Genomic DNA, 16,561 nt, shown 5'->3' with positions numbered 1-16,561 from the left:
TCAATTAAAAAGTCCTTTTAACCAGTAGCTGCTTATAATTAATTCAACAGGTTATTTTTATTAACTCACTGTTACTATTATTTTATTTAATCCTCACCCGAGGATATTTTTCCCATTGATTTTTAGAAAGAGTGGAAGGGAGAGAGACCTAGGGGGGGTGGAGAGAGAGAGAGAGAGAGAGAGAGAGAGAGAGAGAGAGAGAGATCAATTGGTTGCCGCGCCCCCACCCCAATGGGGGAGTCAAGCCTGCAGCCCCTGGCGGACCAGGAATGAGACCTCTGCCCTGAGCCACCGGCGGCTCCCTGTGACCTTGGCCCGGTCCCCGCGGAGCCGGCGTGGCGGGGAGGGGGGGGGGGGGCGGGGGGGGCGGGAAAGGGGGGGCAGCAGCAGCGGGGCGCGGGGGGGGGGTGTGCGGTGAGCTCTCGGGGCGCATTTATAATAAAACAGTGACACCCGCACTCACTTCTGTGACGTCAGACTTTTCACACCTCCTTACACAGACAGTCCACACACGGAGCAGGAACCCATTCCCCTGTCTGACAGTCTGACATGCGCAGAGAGAAAGCCGCTTCATCAGATAACGGATCAGTTTATCAGCCGCCCCCCCCCCCACCGCGGTCTCCCCGCCCCCGGGGGGGTCTCCCAGGCCAGGGGGCACCTCCCTCTGGCCCTCTCACCCCGCCTGCCCCTGGGGATGGGTCCCCCGAGGGAGGGAGGGAGCCCTCAGGTGAGGCTGCAGGGCCTTGGGGGGCGGGGGGGGGGGGGAGAAGAGGGGGTCTCAGTTCGGAGGAGCCGGCTCTGTGGGTGGTGGGTGAGGGGAGGAGCCGGCTCTGTGGGTGGTGGGTGAGGGGAGCACAGCAGTCGTCCATCGGGCTCACACGTTCAGTGGTTGGTTGAAGACGGTGAGTTGTATGCTGTGTGTTTTACACAGATTTTCCTAACCACCCCCCTCCCAATGGAGCAGGAATGCAGCAAGTCCATCCTCGCCATTTACTAACAAGCTCCCTGAGGCCGTGCCGGAGCTTTCCTGGGTTGGGGGGGGGGGGGGGGGGCGGGGAGTCCCCACAGCAGGAGGCAGGCGGAGCCCGGACTGGGGAGCAGCAGCCGAGCAGGCAGCTTCCCTGGGTCTGTGGAACCCGGGGCTGGAGAGGCCGCAGGGTCAGAGGAGGCAGCCCTCAGAGCCCCCGCCCCCAGCCCCTAGGGCCCCCAGCGCCCCCTCAAGAGCCCCCAGCGCCCCCGCCCCCAGCCCCCAGCGCCCCCCAGAGCCCCCAGCGCCCCCCCAGAGCCCCCCCCAGAGCCCCCGCTCCCAGCCCCCAGCGCCCCCCAGCGCCCCCCCAGAGCCCCCAGCGCCCCCGCCCCCAGCCCCTAGCACCCACCAGAGCCCCCAGCGCCACCCAGAGCCCCTCAGAGCCCCCAGCGCCCCCCCGAGCCCCCAGCGGCCCCCCAGCCTCCCCCCCCAGCAGGCCCGGCCGTGCCGGGGAGGAAGGGGAGCACCGTGGCGGGTGCACAGGCCCCAGGGGTGCACTTGGGGGGAAGGAACTCGGGGTTCGTTAAACATTGTGCACATTTCTAGACCCCCGAAATGTTAGATTTTTAAATTATGGTGATTTAGGGCAGTTCCGGCCCATACAATGGAGGGGAGGCCTGGCCCCACGTGTGCACAGCCCCCCCCCCCCCCCAGTACCCCGCACGGAGCACTGATGTCATCACCTAACCCCGCCCACACTGCCCCCCCCCCCATGTGCGCTGTGTAGGGGGGGCAGACTGTGACCCCATGGCTATCCGCGGCCCGGCTCCCCCCGCGGCCCGAGCTCCCCCTGCGGCCCGGGCCTGGGGCTGGGGCCGGAGCTGGGGCCTGGGAGGCGGAGGGGACCGGGAAGACTATGAAAGCCACCGAGAAAGTCATCTGAGCGGAGGGACCGGATGGCCGGGAAGCGGCATTCTGGTCGCTCACCCCCGCCGCCAGCCCGGGGCCACGTCCACATCCGGGGCCCCCGCAGCCTCAGCAGGGCTCCGGGGAGGGTCCTCCTGGGAACCGGCGTGGATGGGGAGCCCTCAGGGGGCTCAGCACGTGGAGGTGCAGCCATTCGGAGCAGCCGCGGGTCCTCAGACAGGGCCGGTGTCCGTCAAACACGGGTGCATTAGGAAAGCAGCCTGTATGTAAAGGGTCTGTGCTCTATGATCCCATTTTGTAAAAGGCTTTGTATGCACAGGAAGAATAATCTGGGCAAGATGAACTCAAATGTTAATATGAGCTCTGGCTGGCTTGCTTAATAGTTAGAGCGTCAGCCCTCCGTCTGTCTGGTAGGGGCACATGCAGGAGGCAACCAATCAATGTGCCTCTCACACATCAATGTTTCTCTCTCTCCCCTGCATCCCTCCCTTCCATCTCTCTCCCCGCCTCCCCCCTCCCTTTCACTCTCTCTGGAAACCAGTGGAAAAGGTAGCCCGGGGATGTGGCTCAGCGTTTGAGTGTTGGTCCATGAACCAGGAGGTCACAGTTTGATACCCAGTCAGGACATAAGCCTGGGTTTGGGGTTCAATTCCCCGGTGGGGCGTGCAGGAAGCAGCCTATCCATGTTTCTCACTGATGTTTCCATCTCTCTATCCCCCTCCCTTTCTCTCTAAAATCAATAAAAATATTTTTTGAAAAGAAAAAGTATTCTTGGGTGAGGATTGAAAAGAGGTTAATATGATCACTGGGATTATGGGAGGCTTGCTCTCTTTTTGCTTATTTGTACCTTAAAGGGTTTCTGCAGGGAACACAAAGCACTTCCATCTATAAAGGTGGCCCAGCCGCTCCGGTGATGCCTGCCCTCCCGGTGATGCCTGCCCTGAGCGGCCATGCGACAGTTCGCCCAGTAGCTATGACGTGCAATGACCACCAGGGGGCAGACGCTCCGACCAGTAGAGGAGGCAGCCCGAGTCCTCACAGAATTGGCCAGGGAAGTTAGGTTAGGTTGGATAAGTCAAATCAAAAGCATCCTTGTCACTGTTTCCCTCACTTGTTGAATGTTGTTTTCTGTAAACAGAACTGTCAGAACGATCAGACAGCACGTCCCTTAAACTCCTCACAGCGTGGTTCTGCCGGACCTCTGACGCCTCCCTGGCCTGGCTCAGTGCACGGCCGGGAAGTGGCATTCGGGCGCTCACCCTGCCGCCAGCTAGCGGGCCACGTCCACATCCAGTGGCCACCGCTGCCAACACAACACGGCCACCGCAGACTCAGCAGGCCCCGGGGAGGGTCCCTCAGGCCGGGCCGGTGCGGGCAGTCCTGGTTCGCACCTGTGAAGTTTCTGGGCATAAAGACGGCCAGTCCTAAGGAACGCCCGGTGCTGTGGGCAGCGAGTTGGACAGACAGTTACCACAGATCAGAAACCACCGCCAGCAGCTCAGCATGCCCGCTGCCAGAAGGGGGCGAAGTTTTCATGGAGCTTCTATTGTAGCTACTGGTGCTGAGAGGCAGCCACCAGGACACCGGGAGGGCAGGCATCACCGGAGCGGCTGGGCCACCTTTATTTATTTATTTTTTATTTTTTAAAAATATATATTTTGTTGCTTTTTTACAGAGAGGAAGGGAGAGATATAGAGAGTTAGAAACATCAATGAGAGCCGAAACTGGTTTGGTTCAGTGGATAGAGCATTGGCCTGCGGACTGGAAGGTCCCAGGTTCGATTCTGGTCAAGGGCATGTACCTTGGTTGCCGGCACATCCCCAGTAGGGGGTGTGCAGGAGGCAGCTGATTGATGTTTCTAGCTTTCTATCCCTCTCTCTTCCTCTCTATAAAAACTCAATAAAATATATTTTTAAAAAAGAAACATAGATGAGAGAGAAACATCGATCAACTGCCTCTTGCACACCTACTGGGGATGTGCCCGCAACCAAGGTACATGCCCTTGACTGGAATCGAACTTGGGACCTTTCAATCCTCAGGCCGACGCTCTATCCACTGAGCCAAACCGGTTTCGGCTGGCTGAGCCACCTTTAGAGAAAGCAGCGCATCCTCCTCCAGACAGTTCTTCCCAAAAGGAACTGGAGGACAATCCTGATCTGCCCCAGGTGCCCACCCTGCTCGGCCGGGTGAAAGCCCGCTCTGCTCTCCGGAAAGGCAGAGGCAGAGATAGAAGAACAATTTTGCTAAATGGACCCAAATATTTTCCTCTCCATTTTTTGAGGAATCGCCAGACTGCTCTCCATCGTGGTTGTACCATTACATTCCTATCGGCAAGGGATAATTACGATATCCCATAACCTCTCCGCACTTGTCATTGCGTGTCTGGTTGATAAGGTGTGTGGGTTTGGACAGAGGATATCTGGGAATAACTAGCTTATGTATAGCTCAGAGGTTTTGTACAATTCTCCATCTTTTCCCATTTGGCGTCTTTACTGGAATGATAGGAGAATTACAGAGCTCAGACATGAAATTATAAGCCACCTCTTTTTATGGTAATTTTAATTTCTCCTAAACTTTTAATAAGAAGGGGAATGCCTTCTTGTGTGGTCCTCAGAGCAGCCTGGTGCTGTCTATTTCAGTTTCCTATAATCCTAAAAGTGGCAGATGCCTCTCTAGGCGTTTTCTGCGAACATTTTTTTTTTTTTTTTGTAATTCTGTTGCTTTTGCTCCCAGGAACCAGGAGGCATATCGGAACAGGCTGGAACAGCCAGGACTACATGTTCTAACAGTTGCATTTCTTTGTGAACCTGTCAGGGCCCCGGAGAAAATCAGGAACAGTTCCTGGTTCCTCGCTGGCTGAGACCAGCTTTTCTCCAAAGGGGGTTTTGCTGGAATTCCTATTCTCATCTTCCTGGAAGCCAGCGGGTCCTCACAGGGGCACAGGCTTGCTTCCACAGTATATGGACATGAGCAGGCTCATTAGCTTCCTGTGAACTTTGGGATGGTGTGTAAGGCCAGAGTTTCTAGACTCTAGAGGAAGCTGTCTGAGGCCAACTCCTGACTCAGACCTGAGAGAAATCAGCAGTTACCCAGCCTCTGTGCCTCGGCTGCCTCGCAGGGCTGGGCCCATGGAGATAAGATCCGTAGAAGCGTGGCTGGCACAGAGAATGTGCGCAGTGAATGTCAGCCTCCGCTGTCTGCAGATACTCACTGGGCCCCAGTGTAAGCCCCAGTGTAGGTGCTTTCTCTCCCTCTTTTGTGATGCAAGTGCCTGATTTAGGCTCAATCCCAGGGGCACCCACTTCAACACACACCTGTAGCCGTGACTGAGGAGCCCGGCCCCTCCCCGAACTGAGGCTCCTATGTTTCCGAAATTTAGGTTGATTTCAGTAACTGACCATTAGGGCCAATTATCTCTTTCACTTCCTGTATTGTTTTCTGTTTTTTTTTTATTTTATCCTCAACTGAGGGTATTCTTTCAATTGATTTCTAGAGAGAATGGAAGGGAAGTGGGGGGGGGGGGGGAGAGAGAGAAACATCCATGTGAGCCTACTGGGACTGAGGAATCTGCAACAGGAATCCAACCCAAGACCCTTGATCCAAGCAAGGGCTGATGCCAAATCACTGAGCCAAACCAGCCAGAGCAATTCTTGTGCTTTAAATTCCTGTTCTTATATTTAAACTAGAGGCTCAATGCACGAATTCATGCACCAGTGGGGTCTCTTGGCCTGGATTGCAGGATTGGGCTGAAACCGGCTCTCTGACATCCCCTGAGGGTCCCAGATTGCAAGAGGGTGAAGGCCAGGCCGAGGGAGCCCACAGGTACACAATCAGGGCCAGGGAGGGACAAGGGAGCTTAGTCACCTGGGGAGAGACTGTGGGAGGGCTCCAGGGCATGTCTGGCCTGTCTCACTCAGTCCTGATGGGCAGGAACCTAACAGCAAGCTAAACTACCAGTCAGGGCATCTGCCCCCTGGTGGTCAGTGCACATCATAGCAAGCCATTGGGTCTGCCCGGCCCAGGAGGGCATCGTTCCATTGCCACTGAGGACCCCACTTCCCTCAGGGAGAGGCTTCTGGGGTGAGGTGGGCACTAAGGGAGCTGGGATCTGTGGGAGCCTGGGTGCCTCCCTGAGGTCCTTTAATATATTTTTATTGATTTCAGAGAGGGAGAGGAGGAGAGAGAAATATCAATGTGAGAGAATCATCGATCGGCTGCCTCCCCCCCACCCTTCCCCACTGGGGACCAAGCCCGAAACACAGGCATGTGCCCTTGACCAGAACTGAACCTGGGACCCTTCAGTCCACAGGGCGGTACTCCATCCACCGAGCCAAACCGGGCTGCCTGGCTTGAAGGTTACTCCTGAGGGGTGGGCGCCCTCTGTCGGAGGTAGCGGGACTTGCCCGGTGGGATCTGGGTGCCGCCCTCATCTGGGCAGGTGGGGCCAGGGTGACCTGATCCAGCACAGGGGCCTTCCCCATGGCCCGCGGGGGCTGCTGCTGACACTGCGGCTGTGGGATCCGGATCAGAAGTGATGTGTCTCAGTTCACACACACACAGGGTTCAAATAGCCACTCATTTCCTACTTTAAACACAGAAAAAAGAGAAAGAACTGACATGTTTTTAGAGGACCAGCCCCACAGCGAGGCACAGGGACTGGGTGTTTCGGTGCCGGGCGGTGGTGTGGGCGCGGGAGACAGAGGCGGGTCCGGGAGAGCCGCTCAGGCAGCAGACCCGGAGTCCGCACCCTGGGCAGGGATCCTCCCTGGGGTTGGGCCCATGCCCTGCTGGTCACCTTCCCTGGAACCGGGATGTGGGCAGATCAAAGCCCCGCGTTTATTAGCAGCCCCCAGGCCCTCCAGGTGCGGGTGGTTTCCCTGCCCACAGCACCGTTCACCTGTGGCCTGAGAGGCCTGCTTCTGGGAGGCGGGAGGCAGAGGCTCCAGCAGGGCACCCGGACCAGCGGTTCGCCTGCCTTCCCCGCCCCTCCCCTCCCGGTGCACCTCTGGCAGGCGGTCAGGGGTGCAGATGTGGACCTGGGCGCTGTGCAGAGCCTGCGTCTGGCTGTCCAACCCCTCGCATCTGCCATCACCTGGTCATGGGAACTACCCCCCCCCCCCCCCCCGCAAGTCCGTTTTCCCATTTGTAAGGGGAGGAACTAGTATGAGAATCAAGTGAAGTGATAAACATTAGATACAACCATTTCTTCTTCTTCTTTTTTTTTTTAAATCAATCTTTATTGTTCATATTATTACAAAGGTTCCTCATTTCTTCCCCCCTCCACCAGGTTCCCACCCCACCCTCCGCCCCATCCCCATCCCCCATTGTCCTCATCCATAGGTGCACAGTTTATGTTCAGTCTCTTCCTCCCTCCCTTTCTCCGATAGTAAATCCCTTTTCAGATAGTAAATCAGTTACTAAGCATTTTCTCATATCAATAATACCTCCACATGCCCAATGATACATTTCACACAAAAGACATTTCCAAATAGGTCAACCAGCCTCATCCAGGCCCCACCCAAGGCACTCACAGATCAACACCTCAGCGCTATATTAACTCAACACATCCAGATCTAAGCCTTCATCACTTGATTCAGCAGACCCTCAAGTTCCCGTAAAAGTTTCCAGCCATGTCTGAGAGGCAGCCGTGGGGCAGGGGCAGGCGAGGAGCGAGCTGTTTCGGGCCTGGCTGCTCCGGGCCTGGCCTCTGTTGCTCTGGTCCGTTCCACAACCAGCTGCTCCAGATCTGGTCACTGCCACTCCCGACCTAGTTGCTCTGGACTTGGCTGCTGCTGCTCCAGGCCTGGCTGCACCCGACCCGGCTGCTCTGGGCCCGGCTGCTTCGGGCCTGGCCGCTCCGGGCCTGGCCGCTCCCAGCCTGGCAGCTGCTGCTCCGGGCCTGGCCGCACCAGACCTGGCTGCTCTGGGCCTGGCCGCTCCCAGCCTGGCAGCCGCTGCTCCGGGCCTGGCCGCACCTGACCCGGCTGCTCCGGGCCTGGCCGCACCCGACCCGGCTGCTCTGGGCCTGGCAAACGCTGCTCCGGGCCTGACCGCTCCCAGCCTGGCAGCCGCTGCTCCGGGCCTGGCCACACCCGACCCGGCTGCTCCGGGCCTGGCCGCTGCTGCTCCGGGCCTGGCCGCACCCGACCCAGCTGCTCTGGGCCCAGCGGCTTCGGGCCCGGCCGCTCCGGGCCTGGCCACTCCCAGCCTGGCAGCCGCTGCTCCGGGCCTGGCCACACCCCACCCGGCTGCTCTGGGCCTGGCTGTCCCGGGCCCGTCCGCTCTGAGCCTGGCCGCTCCCGGCCTGGATGCTCCGGGCTTGGCTACTGCTGTTCTGGGCCTGGCTGCTCCCAACACAGCTGCTCTAGGCCCAGCTGCTCCCAACCCAGCTGCTCTAGGCCCAGCTTCTCTGGGCCCGGCCACTCCGGGTCTGGGTGTTCCAGGACTGGCCACCCTGGGCTTGGCCGCCTCCACCTCAGGCCTGGCTGCCACTGCCCCAGGTCTGGCTGCTCCAGTGCTGGCTGATGATGCTCTGGTTCTGGCTGCTGCTGCTCTGGGGCCTGGCTGTTGCTGCTCCGGGCCCGGCTGCCACTGCCTTGTGCCTGGCCACTCTAGGCCTGGCCGCCGCTATTCCAACATTCTGTCCTTTTTTTTTTTTTTTTTTTTTAAACGCATTTATGTTGCTATGTTGGCTGGTGAGTTGAGTTCTGACTTAGTCTTTGATTTTTCAAGATCTTCTTTGTATTCTTTCTTAAGCAATTTTACTATCTTTTGCTCTCACTTGATTTCTTCACATTGAGAACTTCTTTGGTTTCTTCCTCCTTGTCCTGGGAACTCAGCAGGTTGGGCTGTGGCACCCTTTGTTCTCCGCGGGCTCCTGCGCTGCTTCAGCCTGTTGCCGGGGTCAGCGCCGCCCAGGAAGCAGCCCCCGGCCTTGGCTCCGTTGCCCACGCTCAGCGGTCGAAGGCTAAAGGGCACCCCCCCCTCCGGGGCCCCATCGCCCGGCTCCTTGCTGGCGCCCGGCTGGCCGGTGTCCAGCAGGGGCTCCTGCTCCTCAACGCGTTCCTCCAGTCTGGAGCTTTTTTTCTCCTTCCCGCTAGGGGAGTCTAGGATCAGAGTCAACAGACTGTCCTCTGCGCGCAGTGTGCGCGACTCCGGGGGCTCCGCTTTTCGCAGCTCCCCCAGGACTCCACCTCACAGTCCCGTCTCCCTCTGCTTGAGCCTGGGTTCCCAGGGATTGGCCTAGAACTGGAGTTCAGGGCAGTCGGGAGTGGGGCTCAGCACCGCCGGAGATTTTGTTCTTCCCGCCAGGGCAATCCAGCATCAGAGTCAACATTCTGTCCTCTGCATGCATTGTGCGCATCTGCACGCAGTGTGCGCGACTCTGGGGGCTCTGCTTTTTGCCGCTCCCCTGGGATTCCGCCTCACAGCCCCGTCTCCCCCTGCCTGAGCCTGGGTCCCCAGGGTCTGGCCTAGGACTGGGGTTCAGAGCAGTCGAAACTGGGGCCCAACACGGCCGGGGCTCCTGTTTCCTTCCCTCCAGGGTAATCCCACATCAGAGTCAACATTCCTTCCCTTGCAAGCAATGTGCGCAACTCCGGGGGGCTCGGCCTTTCGCCGCTCTCCCAGGACTCCACCTCACAGCCCCGTCTCCCTCTGCTTGAGCTTGGGTCCCCAGGGATTGGCCTAGAACTGGGGTTCAGAGCAGTCCGGACTGAGGCTCAGCGCCGCCGGAGGCTTTGTTTCTTCCGGCTAGGGTAATCCAGCATCAGAGTCAACATTCAGTCCTCTGCGCGCAATGTGCGCACAACTCCGGGGGCCCTGCTTTTCGCCGCTCTCCTGGGATTCCGCCTCACAGCCCCGTCTCCCCCTGCCGGAGCCTGGGTCCCCAGGGTCTGGCCCATAACTGGGGCTCAGCGCTGCCAGTTCGGGGGTTCAGCCCAGGCTGGGGGTTTTATTTCCTTCCTGCTAGGGAACGCCAGGCAGCACCCAGCCCTCTCCTCCTCTCCGGCTGCGACCTTTCCGCGCGCGCATGCGTGCAGACGCGCAGCATGTCTCCGTACCTTAGGCTTTTTTTCAGCTCCTCTGATTTTCCTTCTGGTTTTCTCTTTCCTTCTTGTAGAATTTTCAGTCAGTCGACTACCTGTAGCTCTGGGCAATGTCCACTCTACATTTTAGTTGTATTCCACTGAAATTGTTGTGTGCTGCTGCGTTAGATGTCTACCCGAGCAGCCATCTTGGATTCTCCCACAACCATTTCTTTAACACTGCCAGGTTGACCAAAGGTCATTAAAGGCTACCCTGAAAGCAGGGTGCCCTGTTGGACGGCTGGGGAGAGGGATAGTTAGAAACATCGATGAGAGAGAAACATCGATCAGCTGCCTCCTGCACATCCCCTATTGGGGATGTGCCCGCAACCAAGGCACCTGCCCTTGACCGGAATCGAACTTGGGACCCTTCAGTCCACAGGCTGAATCTCTGTCCACTGAGCCAAACGGTTAGGGGTCCTTTTTCTTTTAAATCCTCACCTAAGGATATGTTTATTGATGTGAGAGAGGGCTGAGGAGGGAAGGAGGGAGGAACATCGTCCCATTGCCTCCAGTTTGCACCCCAACCCATCGACCCATGGGCGGGGGGGGGGGGGGGGGGGGGCACGTCAAACCTACAACCAAGGTACGCTCCCTGATCGGAAATCGAACTCGCAACCTTTTGGTGCAGGGACCACGGCCTGAGTGACCGAGCCACCCGGCCAGGGCAAGCCGAGTCCTTTCAGAAACTGAGTGCTGTGCTCCAGTGAGCCCTAAACCCAGGCCTGGCCTCACACACACAACAGACGGTCCTCCGACCGGCTGCCCTGCTGCTCCCTCTGGTGGGGAGAAGGAGCACGTGGCTGTGGGAACCGCGGGTCCAGCCCAGGGCAAGTTCTCACAGGAGGGAGAGCCCGTTAGCAATTCTCTGGTTTACGTGTGTGGTCGAGTTTCCCAGGTAACGGCCCCAATATACGTGTCTACCATGAATGTCTGAGCTGTCCATTTCTACGTCATGGAATAGATGACATGGAATCAAAGAATACACATGGAAACATTGTCTTTGTTTATTATTGCTATAATCAAGGCAAAAATCTCTTAAACAATTAGCCTTGATAATGGAAATATAATCAGAACCATTATTCATGAATTTACAGTTTGATCTCTGCTGCTCAGACTTCAGTTTCACCAATACCACCTCCTTAGCCCTTCACTGCACAGAGGACGAGAGAAACGGGAGCCACAGAGCACGGCCCAGCCCTTCTGAGTGACCCGACCTCAGGCTAGCCATTCGCTCACTGGGAACCCATTTCAGCCTCTGCCCCAAACACTGGAGAGGAAGGGGGAGAACGGCCCGGCCCTCAGAGGGTCCGCTGGACAAACCCACAAAAGGAGCATCGCTCACACGGGTGCCTCGAGCCCGGCGGGCCGCGTCCTTCCTGAGCGTGAACTCCTGGGGCGGGCAGAGGGTGCTCGTGACCGATCTCCAAGCTCACTGAGGAAGGACCTGGCTGGAAGAGCACGGGAAATGGACCCAGCTTTACCCAGAAAGACTCTGTCCGGTTTATTTTACCTTAATTTACATCTGTACAGGCAATAATAAAAAGGCTATTATTATACAATTCAGTGAATTTTACCTAGATTCAAGAATAAATGCATGCAATTACAAATGAGAGGTAGAAACACTGTATTAAAGACCTAAGAATACAAACATCATATAAATAAGTGTTCAAATTAACTGCTGGAATTTCATTCAGATAAATAAGTAAATTACATTACTTCGTCCAAGTAAAGGGAAGCCTTTTTGTTTTTATCATGTCACTAAATTAGATTAATGCCAAAGAGCTCCTGTGCAATTTGTCAGTTCAAATGTATTATCTAAAAGGATTAAGATAAAAGGATTAAAACTGGAGAGTGGTTTATTCAAGTATTCAAGCAGGTAAATAAAATAAACCAAATAAAGTACAAGGTAGGAACCATTCTGGAGGGATGTTAACTGCCCACCTTCTCCATAACCAGCTGTTTGGTAAACTGCCAGGATTAATATGGAAAGCACGTATTAAGCTACAGAGCTGCCGTTTTCCTAAGAGAAAACAACCCTCACTTCTCACTAATTTCATGTGGGCACTCCCCATCATTAATAAGCCTTTCATCCCAACATGACTCGGCCCTATTAAGATTCTAGACATATCTCTTGACTGACATCGTTATCTAATACTGCCCAATAACCCAGCTGTTAAGAGGCCAAGAAGTCCCAGCCATCAGTGCACATTCCGCATGCACAATAAAGAATGCAACCAAAGGCCAACAGCTGCCACCCAAAACATCACTGAGGAAACCTGGGTGCAGAGGAAGAGGTTAAACACACGCAAAGGTTCACCTGAACACAGGTCCTTCCACCAAAAAGCCTACTAGCGATTACGTGTGACTCTGGAAAGGGTGTGTGTGTACAATCAAGGAAAGTATTTTTCAAACAAGTCCATTGTGCCTCAGTTAGTTTTAGATTGCAAAATCCAATACAGAGTTGTTTTAATAAATTAGTGCAATATATGAAAGACCTGGGAAGATTAACAAGTGTCCACATTAGTGAAAGTGAAGAGTTCACCATTCCTTTTCAGAGCCGTCTTCCGCGTCTCCTGACGCCGTTTCTTCCTGAGCTGGTCCAGGGTCATGCTCAGACTCGGACAACATGCCCCAGCACCCAGCTGCCGACGAGGTCGCTGCGCACTTTCCACCAGGAGACACGTGGAACCCCACACCCTGCTCTGGTGACTGAGCGAAGGGCTACTCGTTTGTTCCATCTTAACTGTCCTTAAGAATAAATGTACTAATAATGCTAGTTCTAAGGTACATTTATTTACCAAGTGCAAACAGAGCCGAGGGAAAGACTCTTGCTTCTGCTTCTACAGAGGACAGAACAGGGTGACTCTCCAATAAGGCAGGTTTCCCACCAGCACATCGTCGTCTTTGGTAGCGGCCAGGCAGCAGGCCGGGCCTGGCACCTGCTGCTCTCAGGGCGTGGGAGAGCGGCCGCAGAGTGCCGACAGCCTTCTTTCAATGCTAGATTTATCTGGAAGCAAAACAAAGTCAGCCACAATGAGGGTAATTTATATTCAAAACCAAGCAAAGAAAAACTAATAGGAAATCCTCATCTCTGATCTGTTCTAGCCCAAAGGTTAACAATTCTGAACTTTTTTTCCTTTCTGCCTGGTAACTGTTTAAAAAACTACATGATTTGTAGTTTAGTACTGCACATTGGTAAATTTATATTAGGGTGTTAAGTAAAGGACATTTAGATTTTAACAGCAGGCTGCTCACAATTGCAAGTAATTTTTACAATTTCCATCCCTGGTAGCACTCCAGTGAGCCACCACCCCTTACTCAAAGCCCAGATCACTGTACTCATATGTGACAAGTGACATATGCTGGATCCTGCCAACCTCCCTCTGCTATCTACACCAAATGTGCAGTACAGAGGGTCTTAGGATCCTTCAGTCACTAAGCCACAAAGCTTAAAAAATTGCATGTATTATTATTTAATAATAAAAACAAAGTGTTCTGCACACACAGACACATAGCACAGCCATGCAGAGGGAAAACCTAAGGTAACAGCAGAAGCATCAGCACTTCACAAGCATCGTCTCTGAGCCTCACACAGCTCTGCTCCTGTATCTTCCAGAAGAAACGGAGGCCACAGAAAGGCTAAGTAATCTGCCCACGAGTGGAAAACAGTCCCCAGGCAGCAGGACTCCGAACTCCAAGCCCTCCTAACAGGCCACAGCGGACACACCCCTTCTACGTCAGCTTACACTTGTGCACGTTTTCCACGTCCGCGGGGTCTGGGAGGATCTTGGTCAGGCCTTCCAGGAGCAGAGCTGCCTTGTAGTAGCGGTACGCGATGTCCTCCGTCTGCTGGAACATCTCGTCCAGGGCAGCAGACTGCACCTGCGCAGCAACGAGACCAGAGGAGCCAGCTTTTCCAAGACAATGCACCCCGTCTGGGCAATATGGCTCTCAGGGAGGCTATCTAACATTAATACCATCTGCCAAACAATACAAAGCTTAAAAGACTCATCAGATGAGCAATAGCAAAAAGGAGCTTCCTGCCCTAGCTTGGCTCAGTGGACAGAGCATCAGCCTATGGACTGAAGGGCCCTGGGCTCGATTCCAGTCAAGAGCATGCACCTCGGTTGCAGGTTCCTCCCTGGCTTAGGCCCTGGTAGGGGCTGGTGTAAGAGGCAACAAATAGATGCTTCTCTCTGACTTGCCCTCTCTCTTCCATTCTAAAAAAAATAGGAGCTTCCTGACAAAAGAGTTATTCTGCATGCAAACACAGCCTTCTTGTCCTCAGACATTCGTGATTCATGGCCCTTCTTCAATGTCACTACAGAGTTTATGTTAAATATACACGTTCACACTAGGGTAACCTGGCATTTCATGAAAAGTAGGTTTTGTAATAATAAAACAAATAATGTTGAAAGTCATTTCTCAGCTTCTTCTTTTAGTGACACTACCATCTGGCAGAGTCACTCCTTTCTTCAGAGACAGTGTGTGAGCACACTACGGGCCCGGCACCGGCACCCGGGAAGAGCTCCCGGTCCGGGACGGAGGCCTGGTTCCCGGGTGTGGTGTTCCGGGAGGAAGCCCAGGCGGCACAGGACACGTATGGCTGCGCCCACATGACCACAGGAGGAGAGGTCAGGGAAAGCTGTCAGGAAGTGATGCTCAGGCCAAGTCACAGCGAAGCAGTGGGCCTCAGCCAGGTGACGGGAAGGTGAGGAGGGGGTCGCCATAAATAGGGGACAGCAGAATTATCCACAGGGTTATGCATTTTCTCAACAGCACTGGGATTTTCTCTCTCATTATTAAATGCCTGGACTGTCAGTAACCCAGTATCCTAATTTACTTGTCAATATGTACTGTCTCCATCAAAACATAACTTAAAGCCACTTGCAGTAAGATAAATACAACGCACACAGAAACTCAGAGCCAGGAAAAGGAAGGAGAAACACATGACAATAGCTCTGAGCAGGCTAAGCGTCCAGGGCAAAGGGAGGACTTGCTGAAGTCTCAAGGCCCTTATTCCTGGAAGAGAAGGGTACCACCATCCCCTCTGAGGGCGTCTCCCTGGCACAGCTTCCATAAAGGCCATTGTGTGAAGTCCTCACTCGGCACAGGGTGTTGCAATGCATGTTACTCACGCCAACAGTTTCTATTCCAAAGTTGTTTTCGTATGACTTTTTATTATAACGGTTTTCAAAGTTAAGTCCAAGGATGTACCAGAACAGTGCAATGCAAAGTAAACAAATTTGAGGGGAAGAATAGAGGTCTATTATGTTAATGTGGTAAAAATAAGCTTAGTCAACAATCAGTTTTTCCCCCTGAAACTATATTTTTATTCATTTCAGAGAAGAAAGGGGAGAGAGAGAGAGAGAGAGAGAGAGAGAGAGAAGGAACATCAGTGATGAGAGAGAATCACTGATTGGCTTCCTTTTGCACACCCACTATTGGGGATGGAGCCTGCAACCCGGGCATGTGCCCTGATCAGGAATCAAACTGTCACCTCCTGGTTCACAGGTCAATGCTCAACCGCCAAGCGGTGGCAGCCAGGTTCAGCACTATCCTGTAACAGTCCCCAATTTCTTCTGCACGTTAGAGCAGTTTTTCCCCATGAGTCAGAAGACAAATTCTTCCCAACTGCAGAGCAGATTTTACTTTGCGTCTGTAATTAAGGAATGTGAACACATGCATTTCTGTGGATTAACAGCAGTATTTTTTTCTAATGCTTATCAAGCCACAATTTCTTATACTGGGGAAAATGCAGAAACAGATCCACTAAAAGCCCCAGGATGCAAACTGTGGGATGATCAGATCATGTTATTAGCAATTTTAGAGAGGAATAGTGGACCATTACCAAATGTGGTAACAGCATGACTTAATGTGTTACTTCAACACGAAGTGCAAGGTTACTACGAGGTGAGAGCACAATCCTTGGGACTTGGCAGTGGTGGGCATAAGCAGGCACTGGATGGAAAAGCTCCGCTCCGGGCGGGCAGGAGGGCGGCTCACCATCTCCACGGCGCAGCTGTAGATGAGCCTCTCCGCCGTGACGCTGTTCACTTCGTCCATGAAGCGCTGCTTGTCGGAGAAGAAGCGGGTCAGCTTCTCGGTCAGCTTCTTGCACATGGCGATGCACAGCTTGTACCGCTCGTTCAGGTTTCTGACAACTGAAAAGAAGGAATTCTCATTTCCTCCAGAGGAAACACGCAGCGACACGCACCTGCCTGCTGGTTTAAGGAACGTGGCACTAAACGATCGTTTAAAAATGACTGAAGGTTCGAATGCTCTCTTTCCGTGAGAGGACTGAGAGAAAGCGCTTCTGACTGCTCTCCATATCAGTTAAGTGGCAAAAGCACAAGCAGAGAAGCCGGCACCTTCTGCCCAGTAAGAATACTTAACAACTGACTCCCACCCACGGGCCCGAGTCGCGGGGAAGGGCCGCCCCAGCACGCCGCCTACCTTGTTTCACCGCCGAGGACGGGCTCAGCTTCCCAGCCTTTATCTGGGCTTTAGCGAGATGCAGCGACGCCGCCAGCAGCTGGGCCGCTTTCATGTAGAGCACCAGCTGCTCCACCCGCCT

General features: G+C 54.5%; 1 protein-coding gene across 3 annotated transcripts in view; it reads right to left on the bottom strand.

Moving 5' to 3' along the window:
* Nucleotides 1–10,966: 10,966 nt before the first annotated feature.
* The window catches only part of ULK2 (unc-51 like autophagy activating kinase 2), a 101,281-nt gene continuing 95,686 nt past the window's right edge, over nucleotides 10,967–16,561 (bottom strand). For all 3 annotated transcript variants that reach the window (XM_084861425.1, XM_084861426.1, XM_084861427.1), the window contains 4 exons: nucleotides 16,441–16,559; nucleotides 15,991–16,148; nucleotides 13,731–13,866; nucleotides 10,967–12,991 (listed from right to left, as the gene is read on the bottom strand). In XM_084861425.1, the coding sequence (XP_084717551.1) occupies nucleotides 12,933–12,991; nucleotides 13,731–13,866; nucleotides 15,991–16,148; nucleotides 16,441–16,559 (472 nt within the window). In that variant the 3' untranslated portion in view covers nucleotides 10,967–12,932. The remainder of the gene's footprint in view (nucleotides 12,992–13,730; nucleotides 13,867–15,990; nucleotides 16,149–16,440; nucleotides 16,560–16,561) is intronic.

Source organism: Pipistrellus hanaki (genome assembly GCF_964339955.1).
Source record: "Pipistrellus hanaki genome assembly, chromosome: 16".
Classification (NCBI taxonomy): Eukaryota; Metazoa; Chordata; class Mammalia; order Chiroptera; family Vespertilionidae; genus Pipistrellus; species Pipistrellus hanaki.
This window is presented reverse-complemented; position numbering and strand designations above follow the sequence as displayed.